At 44.5% G+C, this 16,414-nt stretch overlaps 2 protein-coding genes across 2 annotated transcripts in view; one reads left to right on the top strand and one right to left on the bottom strand.

The window, feature by feature from the left end:
* Positions 1-128: 128 nt before the first annotated feature.
* On the top strand, positions 129-9,002 carry LOC136750176 (uncharacterized protein C3orf20-like). The gene is made up of 7 exons (XM_066705000.1): positions 129-493; positions 1,986-2,081; positions 2,858-3,170; positions 3,492-3,608; positions 6,741-6,883; positions 7,291-7,434; positions 7,664-9,002. The coding sequence occupies exons 1-7, from the start codon at positions 207-209 to the stop codon at positions 7,830-7,832; spliced, it is 1,269 nt and encodes a 422-aa protein (XP_066561097.1). The 5' UTR covers positions 129-206; the 3' UTR covers positions 7,833-9,002.
* A 1,160-nt stretch (positions 9,003-10,162) lies between these two features.
* The window catches only part of vezt (vezatin, adherens junctions transmembrane protein), a 29,178-nt gene continuing 22,926 nt past the window's right edge, over positions 10,163-16,414 (bottom strand). Inside the window, exons 9-12 of the mRNA XM_066705001.1 lie at positions 15,784-15,977; positions 13,262-13,362; positions 12,789-12,996; positions 10,163-11,894 (exon numbers count right to left, since the gene is read on the bottom strand). Coding sequence (XP_066561098.1) covers positions 11,341-11,894; positions 12,789-12,996; positions 13,262-13,362; positions 15,784-15,977 — 1,057 coding nt within the window. The 3' untranslated portion in view covers positions 10,163-11,340. The remainder of the gene's footprint in view (positions 11,895-12,788; positions 12,997-13,261; positions 13,363-15,783; positions 15,978-16,414) is intronic.

Here is a 16,414-nt window from a genome sequence, read left to right as displayed (position 1 = left end):
TCTTCTATTTGAGATTGAGAAGATGCTTTCAGTGGTGGCAGCTTGTTTTGAAAACCAGGGGCTTCAATCCATCATAAAGGGCTGGGTTTGTGATCTGTGGTCGGCACTTGGGTTCAAGAATAGATTTGGTTCAGACTTTGGCAGCATTGCTTAAGGTTAATTTATAGGCATGACTGATTCATGACTTATTTAGGTGAAGGATTTGAATGAAAAGATGTATCCTCTCCTTTTCATCCATTTCTGTATTTTCACTGTTGGATTTCCCTGTAGGAATTGGTTGTCCTGATATTCACAGAATGTCAGACGGTCCACAAAAGACCTCGCTGAAGCGTAAGACTCAGTCAGCTGTCTTGCCCACACTGGCTCCTATTTGTGCAGAGGAGAATGAGGCAGGGCCTGCACTGAGCAACGCTGAGAAGAGACCCTTGCGTCGCCTGACTGCGCCAGCACACAGCAGCCGGTGGGACCAGCCTAGGAGTGCCCAGTCACCACGGTAACCAGGAATTGCAGGCACAATCAAATAGACCTAGACCAAGAATTTAAAAGATTAAAGAACATAAGAAAGTTTACAAACCAGAGGAGGCCATTCGACCCATCGTGCTTGTTTGGTGTCCATTAATAACTAAGTGATCCAAGGATGCTATCCAGTCTATTTTTAAACGTTCCCAAATTTTCAGCTTCAGCCACATCGCTGGGGAGTTTGTTTCAGATTGTGACAACTTTCTGTGTGAAGAAGTGTCTCCTGTATTCTGTCTTGAATGCATTGAAGCCCAATTTCCATTTGTGCCCCGGGTGCGTGTGTCCCTGCTGATGTGGAAAAGCTCCTCTGGTTTGATGTGGTCAGTGCCTTTCATGATTTTGAAGACTTGAATCAAGTCTCCACATAGTCTCCTCTTTCCCAGGGTGAAAAGGTTCAGTTCCCTCACAGTATTCCAGATGAGGTCTAACTAGTGCATTGTACAGTCTTAACATTACTGCCCTTGTTTTAAATTCTACACTTTTGACAATATACCCTAACATGCTGTTTGCCTTTTTTATTGCTTCTCCACATTGTTTGGATGGAGAAAGTGAGGAGTCCACGTAGACTCCTAGGTCTTTCTCATGCGTTACTTCATCTAGTTCAATTCCTCCCATAGTGTAATTATAGTGGACATTTTTGTTACCTGCACGTATGACCTTGCACTTGTCCACATTGAATTTCATCTGCCAGGTGTCGGCCCACAACTGAATATTATCTAAGTCCCTTTGAATAGCCTGTGCTGCCAAGATTGTATCTGCTTACCCACCTATTTTAATCTGCAAATGTGACAAGTTTGCTAACTATCCCAGAGTCCAGATAATTAATATAGATTAGAAAAAGCAAAGGCCCTAGTACTGATCCCTGTGGAACTCCACTAACAACCTCACTCCAGTTAGAAGCGACTCCTCTAATCGACACCCTCTGTTTCCTATACATCAACCAGTTCATAATCCATCTACTTACATTACCCTGAATCCCTACAGCTTCCAATTTGAGGATCAGTCTTTGGTGTGGAACCTTATCAAAAGCTTTTTGAAAATCGAAGTATATTATATCATATGCTTTCACGTGATCTACAGCTGCAGTTGCATGTTCAAAAACTTCGAATAGATTAGTAAGACATGATTTGCCTCGTCTAAACCCATGTTGACTATCTCCAAGAATATGGTTTGCATTAAGATGCTCCTCTTTTTTCTGTCTAATCATTTTTTCCAACATTTTACAAGTAATGCAGGTGAGACTGAGGTTAAAGGTTATGTACTTATTTTATGTCAAATATCAAAACTGCTTTCCAGACTTGCTACTTAAACAGAAAATGTACAGACATTAATGCGAATTGACTGTGTATGATACATCCACCAAGATGATCACAACAGATAGGGCATGTTCTGACTGACGCGCGTACCTGAGATGAGATTGAAAATCGTGAGGAACGTGGCCTTTCTGTTGTGTTGCTCCATTCCAGGGCCAACTCTCCTGTGCGTAAGAGTGAGAAGGAGGAGGAACAGCATCTCATCACGGAGGCAGGAGCGCTCAGGGTTCACAGCAACATCAGACTAGAGTAAGGATTCTATTTGAATTTTTTTCAATTAGGACCGGAATTATATATGTTTCAATCCAGTAAGGAAAACGTCAGTGGAAGGCTACAAGTTTTAAAGCTCACAATTTCACAGTTCTATCAGTTCTATTAGAGTATGTTTGGTTTCCTTGTTCCCATTAGTCCGAGGATATTTTGAGACAGGAGAGTTTTATTTTAAATTTTGCCTTAATGAACGAAATGAAGGCATAAGCTATTGTACCTTTTGTTATGACAAATGTTGATGCTTAATTACAGAGAGCATGGCAAACGGTTCACTCCCATTCACTGTTTCACTTCAGCCAATCAGTTTGATTATTTGCTACTTTACTTTACCCAGCAGCCTCTTCTCCGTCACAGTCTGTAGCTAGCACATGAAGTGACATAAAGACAAAGCAGTTGATATCGTCACTAGATAAGGTTTTATCAAAGAAAAGGTTGGTGCAGGAAAGGCTAAAGGGTGTTGAGCTGTACGTGAGAAGTGTGTCATGCTTGGGGAATTTTCAGTGCTATGGTGCTTTCCCCAACACAATGCAAGGGTATTAACCCAAGTGTCCCTGGATGAATGCCTCACTGAACAAAATCACCACATACACAGTATGCTCCCAGCATGTGGGAAGAGTCTGTTGGAAGCACTCGGCAGAACTGGTATTATACACTGTATTTTACACAGACTATTTGTATATAAGCACAAAAAACACTGGTCAATGCATGAGTAATTGCCTTGGAGGGTATGTTGATACAATTCTTCTGTTCTAAAGTCCCGTTGTGTTCAGCAGTCCAGAGAAGTGCAGACCACCGCTCACGTCCTTGACGTGCCCCTGTCCAGTGCTGCTGAGGAATGCAATGCTGGGGGAGGGGGACAAAAAAATGTGCAAATGCAGCAACCACCAGATGCCGTCCCTGACAGACATGGAGTGCGATGCCTTCGTCCAAGGCCAGGCGCTCCACAGCCAGCAGGTCCTGGTGGTGTGTGTCACCTCCTCAGCAGGGCCGCAGAGCCAGTTCCGCATGGGTGTCCTGGAGGAGCTGTATGAGAAGATGAACAGAAACCGGAGCATGCCTTGTGCTCAGGTAGCTATGGAGCAGGCCTGGGGATGGGGGACTAGGTTATAGGTTGCCATGGTGTTCCTTGGAGGGACAGTGGCTGTCTTGGTCTAATGATCGGACCTGAGCCGCAGTGTAGAGTAACAGCCTTAAATATAATGTGTTCTAAAAAATATATTTGAAGCTGCTGTGCTCTTTGTGAGAGGCCTGTGAATAGGGATAGGAAATGGAAGCGGCCCACTGGCTTCCCACTAATATCTTTGCTGATCGCTCCTCAGGTAGTTTAAAAGGAATATGGGAAACTGGGACACACTTTTTTTTGCTGACCTGTGACTTCTGACCGTGCAGTGTCGTCAGGACACCTTCCGCCTGGTGAAGTATGACGTCTCTACCGCTGGCACACATGCCTCCCGCCGCACCCCCCTGCTGTTGCAACGACACAACGTGGCTCCCGGAATGTTCCTGGTAGGTGAGCAGGGTGGTTTCCGTGTCAACCCAATGTACAGATTAGGAAGATCTTGCAGGAAGTGAGTGGCAATTACAATTTCCAAAACTGTCCTTGCGGTCGGACTCTCAGGTCTAGGACTTCTTTTCTCCTGTTAATGTGCAGTGCAAAAATGGGCCAGCAGGTGGCAGAAGTATAATATATATATATATATATATATATACCCAATATTACAAGACATTATAGAATCACTCCAAAAGATACATTCAGCAACACATTACAGTGAACAAACATATCAAGTTGAATCTCGTAGCTTTCTGTGAAGGAAACTGAGCTGGTGCACAAACCAGACAGGTTCATGAAACGCATTAGGGTAAACCCACACGGTGGATGAGAAGAGAGCTGTGTGTGCAGCTGTGTTGAATACAGACCAAAAGCAGGCAGATGAAGAGTAGTGATACCTTGAGTTTGTGCTTTGTCGAGTCGAAGTTTAAATCTGAAAGCACATTTTCTAGGCTTCTCCTGTAAGCATATTGGACCGTCCCAGATGTTGTAAAGCCCAGTCAGCAAGTTTTGTTCTCTTTAAATACATTTCCTTACACCACTTTAAAAAAAAAAAAAAGGGTTTTGTTGCATGAGTTAAGATCTGTGGGAGGACGAATCCTGAAGTGTGACTTGAAGTGCAGTGATTCAGTTGTGCCGATTCCAGGAAGACTCATCCAAAGTCCAGCATTTTTCTTGAGGTTTTTTTTGTCTTCAATGAAAACCACAAGGCACTAGATTTCGCATTACTCAGTTCTGAGCACTAGAGGCAGTACAGGTTATTGATTTTCTGATCTGAGGCAGCACACAGACACAGCAGTGTGTCAGCGGGCGGATCCATGCAGGCCCTCCGTACATACAGTGCTGAACTGCACATGTGCGCGCCTTAGTGTGGTGGGTGGCAAGGGGAGTGGGCTCATTCTGGATGACATTGTGGATGAGCTGTCTGCCTTCCTGCTGAGACACCAAAGAACACAGAATTCGCCACACTCCTATTATGGTCATTTTTATTCTTTGATAATCTGAAATAAATATTTAAATAGGTTGCAGTGTAGTAAAAACAATTTGTCAAGCAACCCTTATCTATAGAGATATGAGATTTTATATATATGGGAAAACAGTGTGAAAACATATATAGGCCAAATCAAAACTGTGACCACACACCAGCAGCAACTTACAACACTTCTGCTGCCGTTAAGTATTAGTGTGCAATCTGCAACTCGTGGGTGGGTCGAAAAGTTGATTTGGTCCTGGGCTACATGTGGCTTCATTCAAGCAATTAAACATTTAACAATGCTTTAAAAAAAACTGTGTGAGTTTTGTTTAGCAGTTTCCTTGGAGTGTAATCTGACCCAGTTCCTGTTACTAATGTCTAGTTGTGGAGAGTGGAATGGGAGCAATGCAGGGAGCTTCCCTGGGCAGCTGTGTCTCGGCGCTCCTGGCGAGGGCTCCCCGCCAAATGCACACAGCGCCTTCTGTCACCGAGCTGGGCTGTCTGTGGAGCACTTGTTTACTCCCGTAATAAACACACTTCTTCAGTGTCTGTGTTGGGGAGGTTCTGTGGCCAGGATGTGAAACATGCACATTAAAGACTCGTGTTTTTCCGATTATGAATCCTGAGATTCGAAGAACAATATTATTATTATTGTTGCTGGCATTGTTTTAATTAATTTAATAAACAGTGTATGAATTATTTTTAAACTTGATCAGATTTTTTTTTAATTCCTTTTCCAGTCTTTTTTTTTTTTTTTTTACTTTATAACTCAATACATGTTGAATGTATTTTTGTTAACACGCTAGCTAATATCACGGTTTTCTGGGCCAAATCTTAAAGTGCCCTAAATGCACTTTTTAAACTTTAGCAAGAACAAATTGTTTTACAAAAGCCTTTCATTCAAATCAGTTAAAAATCCACTTAAGTTAAATTTAGATCATGTTATGTGCTTCCATGTATTGTTTTAATACCTCTTCCAGGCAAAAAATATAATTAAATTCTCCCTTAGTCCCAGTAACTCATAAAGCAATGTTGCTATTTGTGCAAGAAGGACTTGATGGTGGTGTGTCTTTTTACTTTAAGAGCAGGTATGCCATTTGTCTTTTCATTGTGGTTTATTTGATACACTATGGATGAATGGCTTTAGTGTTTCCATACATTGTTAAATATTGTGCTCAGGTGAAAATCTATGGAGATATTTGCCAGAAAGTATAATATTTTTAGTTTGCCAGAAGGATCTATCATTTAAGACAATATAGAGTTTATTAGTATTTTAACTGATATGTGTATGTTTTTTATTACCATATTCATTGTAAGATCTGTAATTACCTGTGTTCCAAAATCCTTACCTTAAACTTTATTTTCGGTATTTGTGAGAGCATGTAAAACTTGGTAGTTTGGACGCTGGGTGAAAAAATATGAATTCTCAGATGAATTTATAGCATTTTCATAGCAGACGATGAGTAACTCCTGTTGGGTGCTGTTTTTTCCATTTCTCCAACAAAGCTGGAAAAACAAAGTCAGGACATTTTTTAATCCAGGTAACTGCTGAAACCAGTATGTTTTGACACCTGTGTTTTCATTGCTGGGGCTCCAGTGTCACTGCTTATTTGTGTAAGGTTGGCCAAAGTTACACCCGTGAAACTTCAGTGGGAAGCCCTAGTTTAGTCTCGGTGCACTCCACTTTCATGGGTAAACCCTGCACGAGCGCACTCTCACGCTTGCACAACCAGCACCTGGTTAATGGCGGCTTTGAACCCGCTGTACTTGAGAAGCTGTTTTCAACCTGCTCTGTATTTTTGATTTCATGTCACTTCTGCCCCAGGGGTCAAGACCCTGGGGTCACCTGGAAGTGCTGTTCAAATGCAGTGAAAGGAAGAAGCACAAGGAGGATCTTTGCCTGGATGGAAATGTACCTTGCACAGCAGGTTTCTGTTGTTTAGATGTTTTACTGCAACTTCACCAACCAAAGAAAAAGTCACTAGGCAGTCAAAGGTTAATGTTTCAACACATATTGCTGCTGTTAGTGTGTCTTTTCAGGCATAGAAGACATTTTAGTTCTCTAACATTGCCCAGTGTTGCTCTGCTACAGGCCTTTATTTCTGTGTCATTTCAGATGTACATGAGTGGGAAGTTGTTGTTTGCCGATTACATCTTCAATGGGTACAGCTGCTCGGTAAAAGACCTTCAGAAACAGATCAGCAAAACTCGTGGAGACTACGGCAAGGGCCATTGTCTGCCCGTTGACTTCAGACTCAGGTATCTGTGTGTGTATGGAAAGCTTCTCATTGGGGAATGTAACTTGTATTGGCAGATGGGTCAGAAAGTGACGCGGTCATTCATTTATATGGCCTGCAGTGGTCTTCTACAACAGCCTATTGTAACTCAGCAGACTAGGGGTTTTGACCCTTGACCTTTTCTGCATTGGAACATTATCTACTGCTCTCTCCAAACCACTATAAAATGAATAAGCAAAATAAAACACTCTTGCAATCGCATCAGTTTGTGGCAGTGGCAGCTTTTTCAGCCAGTGCACATTGTTGTGGAATGTGTTGTCGGTCACTCCTTTACTGGAAAGGTGTTCTGGGAAAGCACAGGCCAGACTGACTGCAGCGTGTTGATGTAGAATAAGTTACAAACATTTCTCGCACCTGTCTGTTTGTCAGTCCCCAGAGGCAGACGCCCGAGACCGTTGACTCTCTTGCACCCCCAGGCCCGACTGCCAAAGCTAGGAATGGAGAACAGAGAGAGAGCTGTCAGTCAAGAGCCACCTTACAGTCAGAAGAGTCTAAACTCCAGCCCAGCGGCAGGTAGGCCTTCACAGTCCTTGGAAATAATACAGGTTACCTCCACAGCCACGAAAATATCACACACACGTGCCGTGCAAAAACACTTCACTTCACCCGATTCTAGACACTAACTCTTTATTATTGTTCAGTGATATTTCAAGGAATGAAAAATGTTAGATAATTTGCCTCCATCCTGCCCTTTGCTGGCTGGGGAACTGATCCTCGGCTGGGCTGTGCTCTTGTGTTGCAGAGCACAATCCGTTCAAGAGTACGTAACATTCAGCACGTCCAAGAGAAGCCACCTGCTCAGTGGCCAGAAGAGCCTCCCAGTCCCCTTTCCCTCCCTGAACACAGAGAGAGGCTCGCAGACGTCTGGGCCTACCAGACTGCTGACCGGCTCCACCGGCCCCAGGCCCTGAGTGCTCCGGCCGGCTCCGAGAGAACAGGACTGCCCAGGTCACGCGGTCAGCCTCTCGGGTGGGTTGGGTATTCCAGGTGCCAACTCGTCAAAAACGCTTCTTCGGCGGAACACTGATCCAGATTTAGAGCGCCATTTTAAATGTGTATATATAAAATAATTAGAAGGCCTAACATTTCTATAGTATCATTATCCACAAGGGAGCATGTGTTCAAATACACATTTTGTCTTAGTCATAACACCACTGCCTGGTACTTAAGAAAATGGTTGTTGTGTTGTTATTGTCGAGAGAAAAGCTACCTCAGTTTAAAATGTCCTTTTCCTCTGCACTGAAGGAAAAGGCCCGAGAAAGTTTTCTTTATTGAATTTGTGCAAATTTATGTGAATGAAGTGGTACAAATTAACCCCCAATGAACCTTTTGAATTTAATTTGATAAGCATTTAACCGTTTTTTTTTTAATCATACCCCTCTGAAATGTCAAGCTGCAGTAGTACAAAGGCCTATTCAAACACTTTAAGTATATTAGACATGGGACAGCCTAGACTAAGAGGGAATTTGCATTAAGAACTGTTTTCCACCTTGAAGCTGGCCGTGTTTTGTTACTGAAATGCTCGACAGATCAATGCAGACTGATGCTCGGTGTTTGTACCACTGCTTTTTTTTTTTTTTAGACCAGGAAATGAAATAGTTTTTTTTTTAATGAAAAATAAAAACAAATTGGGTGAAAAATATATTAGAACAATTGAATGAACAGTATATATCAGAATTAATTTAAATCAATAAGAAATCCTGTAGCTCCACACAGCACCAGTTCAGAACAGAGGGTCTGTGGCAGGACAACATCCATCCATCTATTTTCAATAACCCCTCATCCAGTACAAGCACCCTGGACAGAAAGCCACAGTCTGTCTTAAATTGGACTGTTCTGATTGTCACAACACCACTGGAGCTAATGATGACAGAGGACGACAGGAGGTTTACTTTAGAAATCTGAATCAAAAAGCCTGATTGACATTAAACCCTGATTCTCAAGGACACTATTCACTGTATCAGGAGTGAAAGGTGTTTATAAAAACCCTTGTGAGATCAATATTTTTATGAAGGACATTACCCCACTGCACAGAACAGTAGATTTTACACAAATATTATGTCAGTACTTTTGTGAATGTTTAACATCTTCAGCTTTCACAGGTCACATATTGCTCACACATTCCAATTTGAGCTCAACAAAGAAACCCTCTTGAGATTCAGGAGAAAACAGTCTGGTATTTCTAATGTTATTTATTGGAAATTAAATGTAGTAGCATGAATAACACAATATCCAGGAGGAAAGCTTTATCTTAGTCCAGCACAGTGCCAGTGCTGCATCTCTGCACCTCCTGCAGATGAAGAGAGGCAGCACTGTAGGTGATAAGCATGGTAGTGCAACATTGTGTATTTAAAATACTCAAACAGAATGAGTGGCTTTGTGTAGCGCAGGCTGCGTTTACCTCATGGGCACTGGAGTGCCAAGCCTGGCTGTGTCCATTTCCATTCTCTTGAGCTGAAGGAGAATTTCCTCTAGCTGTGGTTTGAAAATTACGTGAACTGGGGGTCAGTATTATTACCTCCTACATTGTAATGAACAACTGAAAAGTGCGTTGAAACAAATTTACATTTAGATCCGTGAAATCGGGAGTGGGGATTACTTGCCCAGACTGGTCAGCACTTTCATCACGGCATTAGAATAAATTCATTTATGAGCAGATATTTAAACTGGGGAATTGCATTTAATGTTGTGATTGAAATAATAACCTGCATTTATCTTAGCGAATGGATTAATGTCACTCCCTGCCTCCGCCCGGACAACCCTAATCCCAGAGCTGTCGTCCTGTAGTTTTCTGAAGTATGTTTACATTTGTTTGTTACTAAGTTTGATTAATTTAGCAAGCTTTGGGATTGATTGCCATGACAACCTAAAGATGCCCCCACTGATGAACACGCACTGTACAGGGTCAGCGTCAGTGTTGATAATTAATCATTTTGAGTCTTGTTTTATTTTATTATTGAATTTAACATTTTGGCCCCAGTGAGACTATCATATTCTGGAAGCAGCAACTCCACCGACGCCTGGTCACTGAACCACTTCTCAAATGCGGTGTGGCTGCTCTGGCTAAACATGAGAGGTGGAAATGTACAATTGGGCACACCGTGTGTACATTCAAAATGGAGCATCTGCATTGTGTGACTCGTGTTGCTGAGGAAACTTCATATATATTCCTATAGTCAATGCATACAAATTAGATTTTTCGGTTAGTTTTTCTCTTTTAAAACACAAAGAAAAAAGCCAGTGCTTTCCTCCTACTTGCTTTAATGGCTTGGTTGGCACGGTTGGTACCAAATACAGTACACACACATGCAGCTCATGATCTCAGGACAGACATAGGTGATGCTAAGATTCACATTATATCAGTGCATAATCAGATCCACAGCTGATAAATAATATCAGCAGATTTGTCTAATTATTTTTTTTCATGTTATGAAACATTCAGGATTTTAACTGTTTTGTAAGAAAACTCAGTGGTTCAGCACCAGCCCAACAGTACCTGGACGTGGTCTTCAAAGCACATTCACCCGTTTAGCGACTTTTAAATTTGTAGTGTTACATTCAGTTTACTGGTCCCAGAGCTGTACCTGAGAATTCTGTATTGGTAAACGCGCAGCAGTCCCCTGCTTTTCGCCCCTCGCTTCAGCGACTGCCAGTCAGTAACAACGTGGGCAGAATTCACTGGGGGAACGAGTTCAAGGGAAAGGTCTCCTCTTCAGAGACTTGGTCCTCCCTGGCTCTCCAAACTTAGAAAAGGAAAATGAATACTCTGTGATTTAACCCAATGAGTGCAAGGGAGGGGGCGAGCATTAGAGGAGCACAGTGCTTGGACGCTGCGCTGTCTAATGTTACACAGAGGAATAATTTATTCCTACAATCATCTATTTCCATCTCCAGCATAGTGCCACGATATCGGGCCTTAAACATTTTCTGGACGGTTATTTGCTTTCAGTTGTGCGCACACTGCTGCTGATACACAGCTTGAAGACTGACTTCCTTCTCACATGTCGATCTGTCTGTCTGTCTGTCTGCGGTCAGCCTGTGTGGAGATTTTGAAATGAGGAAACTGGTCTGGGAGGGAACTGGCATGCATGTCAGTGGAGAGATGGTCACGACATGCCCAGAGGCTCCCGCTGACCGATATTCAAGGGTGTTGAGTACAGTGAGAACTAAATGTGTTTCGAGACAATGCTGGTTTGGTAGTCTGATGAGTCTTAATGACAGTCCTTATCATTAAAAACAAACAAACAAAAAAAAGACTAAAAGACAAAAGCATAAGACCACACCAAAACCGCTAAATGAAATTACACAAACAAACAAAAAAAAGTATCTTCTTCTTTAAGCAGTATTTCAATAAATAACATTGAAAGTATTAAAATAAATATCCTGCTGTACAGTTTTCAATATAGCAGCTCTATGTCCTTACTCCTCCTCATCTCCCCTTGACAGTTCTTCTTCTTCCTCTTCCTCCTCCTCCTCCTCATCTCCGAAGGTTTGCTCCTGCATGCTGGAGAAGGAGTGGGACTTGGCCGCCACCTGTGCTGCCAATGCGGAACTGAAGCTCAAGGCTGCCGTGCCGTGCAGTCCTGTCAGCCTCTCTTTCACAGAGACGGGGGGGGCTCTCTCTGCTAGACCGGACATGGCATCTGCAGACTCCGCACCAGTCTGGCCTTCCCCCTCCGTGCCGTCGTACTGGTAGTGTAGAGTTGCGCCTGGGTTACTGGGTGCCACCCCCTCGTGCGGCTGATCCTGAAGTACGTCTCCCTGCGCAGGCAGCCCACAGGAATACTCGGTCTTAGTCCCTGCGGGGGCGGGGCTTGGGCTCTCCCTGCTGTCGCCCCCCTCCTCTCCCCTCAGCTCTTCAGCGAGGTGGTTGTGCTGACTGCTGTCCTGCACAGGCGAGTCCGTGTCCAGACCAGCGCCTGGGGTATCGTCAGGTCCTGCAGCCTCCACAGGCACTATGGGCTTCAGGACAGCTAGAAAGCAATGATAAGTGAAGGAATGAAACCTTAAACTGAGACATTCGTGTCTGCTGTGTGGCTCATGCTGTTTCAACACCATGTGATCGTGTCGCAGGACAATCAGCAGCTTTGAAAGCTCCTCTCCTGCCGCACTAATGGAAAAAACACATCAACATGTGAAGACCACCGCCTGGGTCTAGAAATGGTCACTGTCACGGTGGCACTGCGGTTGTGTGTTCAGCTAACCCCATGCTCCATTTCATAATGAAGAGCAAGCCATGATGTGATCACTTCAGCATTTCTGTCTGTAATGTAATGCATACATTTTTTGCCAGTGTTTCTTGGGCAAAACCCTGCGCTAGCCAGTGCCTATCTTACAATACGGACAACCACAATTGCAACACACAGCTGGATTCCTGGAACATGTGTGAAGGAACTTCTGTTTTCTGCATCTTTTTCTGCACGCTCCTTAGCATCACTTTAAGGAGCTCTTAAATAGATCACTGCTGTAATTATGCCTATAATTACGCTGCTAATGCGTGGGTGCTGTGCTTGGGAAGATGATCATCCTGACTGTGTGTGCGCCTCCGCCTTCTGTCCATTACTCAGAAGGCACTCCCATAAGACAGACGCTTCCTGCTGTCCGTGTAATTTCAGAGACGCGTCATTATTTAATCCGCCGAAACCTGACGCACAATCCTCAATGACCAGCACTGTAACACTACCATTATGGCTCAACATAGTTATAAATTGCCCATGATCAAGGAAAGCTATCACACAATGCTGATTTCAGTTACGCAGGCCTACGCATCAGTTTCTAAGATGCTGCAGTGTAAGTTTACTATGTATTAATTTTGTTTTTCTTTATCGGTGTGCGGTAATAGGGGCAGCTGCTGCTTTCGTGCTCACCTTGGTCACTGAACAGAAGCTGTTTCCACTTTTGCCGTTCCACCTCTGAAGCGCGGAGCCCCAGCACTGATTTGAGCTCCTGCAGGACCCTCCTGGACTCCTCTCTCTCCTTCTTCTGCCTCTCACGCTCCTCCGGCGACAGGAGGTCAAACAGACTGCCCCGGCCCTCTGCTTCCGAGTCTGAATCCTCCACGTAGGCTTCCAGCTCCTGCCAAAAAAGTGCTCAGGACATTGACACATCCAAGCGGGTGAGGGGCACAGTGCTTCTTCTCTAACGGGGATCCTGCTCCACCAATCCACCTGCTGGCAATGTCTACAGGCTAATAGAATAATTTGAGACTGCTGCCGTTTGCCTTAAATAGCCCTAACAATACAGGATCTCACTGGAGTGATTCACCAGCGCACCAGCTGGGACAGCAGGCTGGAGTGTTGCCCTTAAGGCTGTGTGTTGCAGTAGAGGGAGGGGGCTGTACCTGCTCCTCGGGGACGGGGTCTCTGTCCTCGATGTGAGTGATGGGTGTGGGCAGCGGGGGGATCAGTGGAGGCTGGACCTCTTCGGGAGAGTCTGGCTTTCCTGCAGAGGAGAGTAAAGCGCTGCGTCAGCTCGTGTTTCCGGGTCAAAGAAAATACTCTCCCATAACCTGTCCTTTCCTTTATAACTGGGGCCTATTTTACCAACATCCTGCAAACCCTCCGATTCCTCTCTAATCCAGCACCGCCTTTACTTCAACAAAGCAGTGAATGCTGAGCTGCACCATTCTCACCACGCTGTATGTACAGAGGTGAAAACATATGGCTGAACCAGTGGTACTAGGTTTTCATGCTGTAGGCGGCTAAAGGCCTAGATTTCAGTGCAAGACCACTGGGGGGAGGACCCTGCCAAGATTCGGCATTCCCTCCAGTAAAAGCCTGCTGGGATGCAGGAGGGACAGGCAGAAGAGCTGCACTTTCTACACACTGTTGACTTTATTATGACAAAGGAGACACGTGAGTCCTTACAGGCAATGATGGCATTATCAGGCAGGGAGACAAAAGATCTGAGAGTGTTCAGGAGGTACAACATTATCAGGCAGAGAAGGGAAACAGGAAGCCCAATACATGGGGAGATGGTGTTGCAAATACAGGCGGGATACCTAAGGTACTGATTTCAATCACTCCATGCCATTGAAAGTGTGATCTGAACTAGATAGGATAAGACACACAAATAAATACTTGAATACTAATCACACATTGCACATGCCTATATTGTTTTTAATAGAATAGCGTTTCCTTTTTGTTTGTTCTTGTGTTATTTTTTCCCTCAGAATAGTTAATCTAGTCCACAGGCCTGCATATACCACTCTGCAATGGGGCTTGTGTTCAGAGAAAAGTACACCTCTGTATTTGTTTAGTTACACTCAGCTCTTCGCTTACTAAGCCACCAGGAAGTGCGCTGGAGTTAAGCTAAAACAAGAGCCTTTACTGGCAGATATGCTTCCGTCACCACCACGATGATGACTTGGATACTCTCCGTTAGCAATGCCAGACCTCTAGGCCTGACTCCTGTTACTGTCCACAAATCACCCAGGAGAGCTCCGCGGCAATCTGCTCCGGCCAGATATCCCAGAGTAACGCCATCTTCACAGAGCTATTTATCTAAATTATTCTGGCACAATTACACAGTGCTCGTATTGTCAGGGTGCGAGCCAGACACACCACATGAGGAAACGCAGTCCAGCAACGCAGCTCACACTATGCCACATCAGCACCTGTGATGCCCCACACAATTTAACTACGGTGTTCAAGACAACCACTTGCCAAGCGCTGCGCAATGCTTTACGTCAGAGGAAGTCAGTAAAAGCTTAGCCCTTTAACCATTTCAATTGGGGGGGCAGAAGGCTGCCCCCCGCCAAAGTAAAGGGACTAAAGAAAGCCACAGGGGTCCGAGTCATCACTGCGTTAATTGTATGGACACTTTCACATCGTGGGTTCGTTCTAGGAGGGGGGGCTGTTCTGTGGGGCAGGTAATTGTGTGTCGAACAAAAGACCAGTGTTCCCCCACAAGCCTATGCTGTTTTCAACAAACACGTCACACAAGCGGTTAAATGACAGTCTGCTGCTGTGAGACCCTCCCTTTCTCTGCTGTGTTTGTGGTTGTTCTAGTGTGTGGGGGAGGTTTTCCCAGGTTAAGCAGTAGGTAAAAATGGGAATAGGATTGAGGATTTACCTAAATAAGGAATAAGATTAAATTCCTAAATAAGGAAGCAGCCCTGGAGCCGAACATAAACATATAAAATACAAATCATCGAACCTTTAAGAAACGCAAACCGTGAAAAGCAAGATCTTGCCCTTTCTTTAAGATCATAAGCCCACTCAGTCCATTCAGCACAAGACTCTGGACAACATCTGTGTCAGAAGCCACTGTTACTTCAGTGATGTGGCTTCCAGTTCAAATGGTTTAATCTGAAAAGATCCAGTGCTGGTTGGAGTAGAAAGAGTCTGAATACTGAACACATTACTAAATACCCCGGTATCTCCGAACAGAATGGAGGTATAGTAAACCATGACAGACACCTATAGAAACATCACTGCAAACTATATGTATAGCATAATGGTATAGAGCAGAAAAGTCGACAGCCACATCTGACCTCGAGGACAATTTGACCTATTATGGCAGTTCACATGCTAGTAAATGAGTTACGACAGTAGGGGAAGTGTCCCGGCCTAGTCGAGGTGGTGACTGGGGTTTGTTACAGTTTCAAATAGTTTTGGATTATGTTGGGATACAAATTAAACCAAAAAAATCAACACAACAAAACAGAAAGTGATAAAATAAGCACACACAAACAAAACTAAGTGTAACCCAGCTGTGCCACCTCGAAAGACTCACGCATGTAGAAACAAGGCCACCACAATTGCTGTCACACGCTCACACAGTGCCTTTGAGGTGTGTGGAGTGATGTGTGTGGAGTGGGGTGCGTGAAGCGGGGCGCGCCGTGCCGGAGTGGGAAGAGACCTGTGCAGTTGGTGGCTCGGCGCAGCATCCGGTCCACGTGGGTCACAGCGTCCTCCCAGCAGCTGGAGCTGGCCTGCATGTGTGGCTGGATGAGTCTAAGCTTGTCCTGCAGGTCCTGGCAGCCTGCGCACGTCATCTCCGCAGGGCCGTCTGACACCATCAGCTTCTCCAGCTCGTCCTCCAGAATAATCACCCTGCGGACCAACGGGGATGAGGAGGTGAGACACACAGGGCACACGGAGGTGCACACACACACACAACACAGACATACAGACTCTCTCGAGCAAAAACTGCATAAACAAATGGGCATTAATGGGTTTATTGTAATCTTTAAAGAAAATGTAATGATTTACTGAAGAGGTCAAGAGAAGAAACAATGTGCTTTGTGATGTGTGGAGCGGAGGAGGGTGTATGTGTGATAATGATTAACCAGAAATTTCTCAAGCGTGCTCCATCCACTTCACTCTCTGCTAGGCTGTAGGCCCTGTGTCAGTATTTCTATGCTCTGTCGGTGGCGGAGGTTAGAATGGAAAGCCTTGATCCAATTCATTGTAATGCGCAGGTGAATTTTTACCGTGCTGCTGTCATGGCAACTCCTTTGTGAGCAGCGCTACATTAAACACAGACAGAT

This window comes from Amia ocellicauda, chromosome 5 (genome assembly GCF_036373705.1).
Source record: "Amia ocellicauda isolate fAmiCal2 chromosome 5, fAmiCal2.hap1, whole genome shotgun sequence".
In the NCBI taxonomy this organism is placed as follows: Eukaryota; Metazoa; Chordata; class Actinopteri; order Amiiformes; family Amiidae; genus Amia; species Amia ocellicauda.
The sequence above is the reverse complement of the archived record's forward strand: the minus strand, read 5'-3'. Positions and strand labels throughout refer to the sequence as shown.

What these genes read in the sequence shown, in the direction of transcription:
- LOC136750176 (XM_066705000.1), top strand. Translation starts at nt 207, where the DNA reads ATGAAAAGATGTATCCTCTCCTTTTCATCCATTTCTGTATTTTCACTG. An exon ending in AGGAGTGCCCAGTCACCACG is followed by an intron (nt 494 to 1,985) that starts GTAACCAGGAAT and finishes GCTCCATTCCAG; the next exon opens with GGCCAACTCTCCTGTGCGTA. An exon ending in TGGCTCCCGGAATGTTCCTG is followed by an intron (nt 3,609 to 6,740) that starts GTAGGTGAGCAG and finishes GTGTCATTTCAG; the next exon opens with ATGTACATGAGTGGGAAGTT.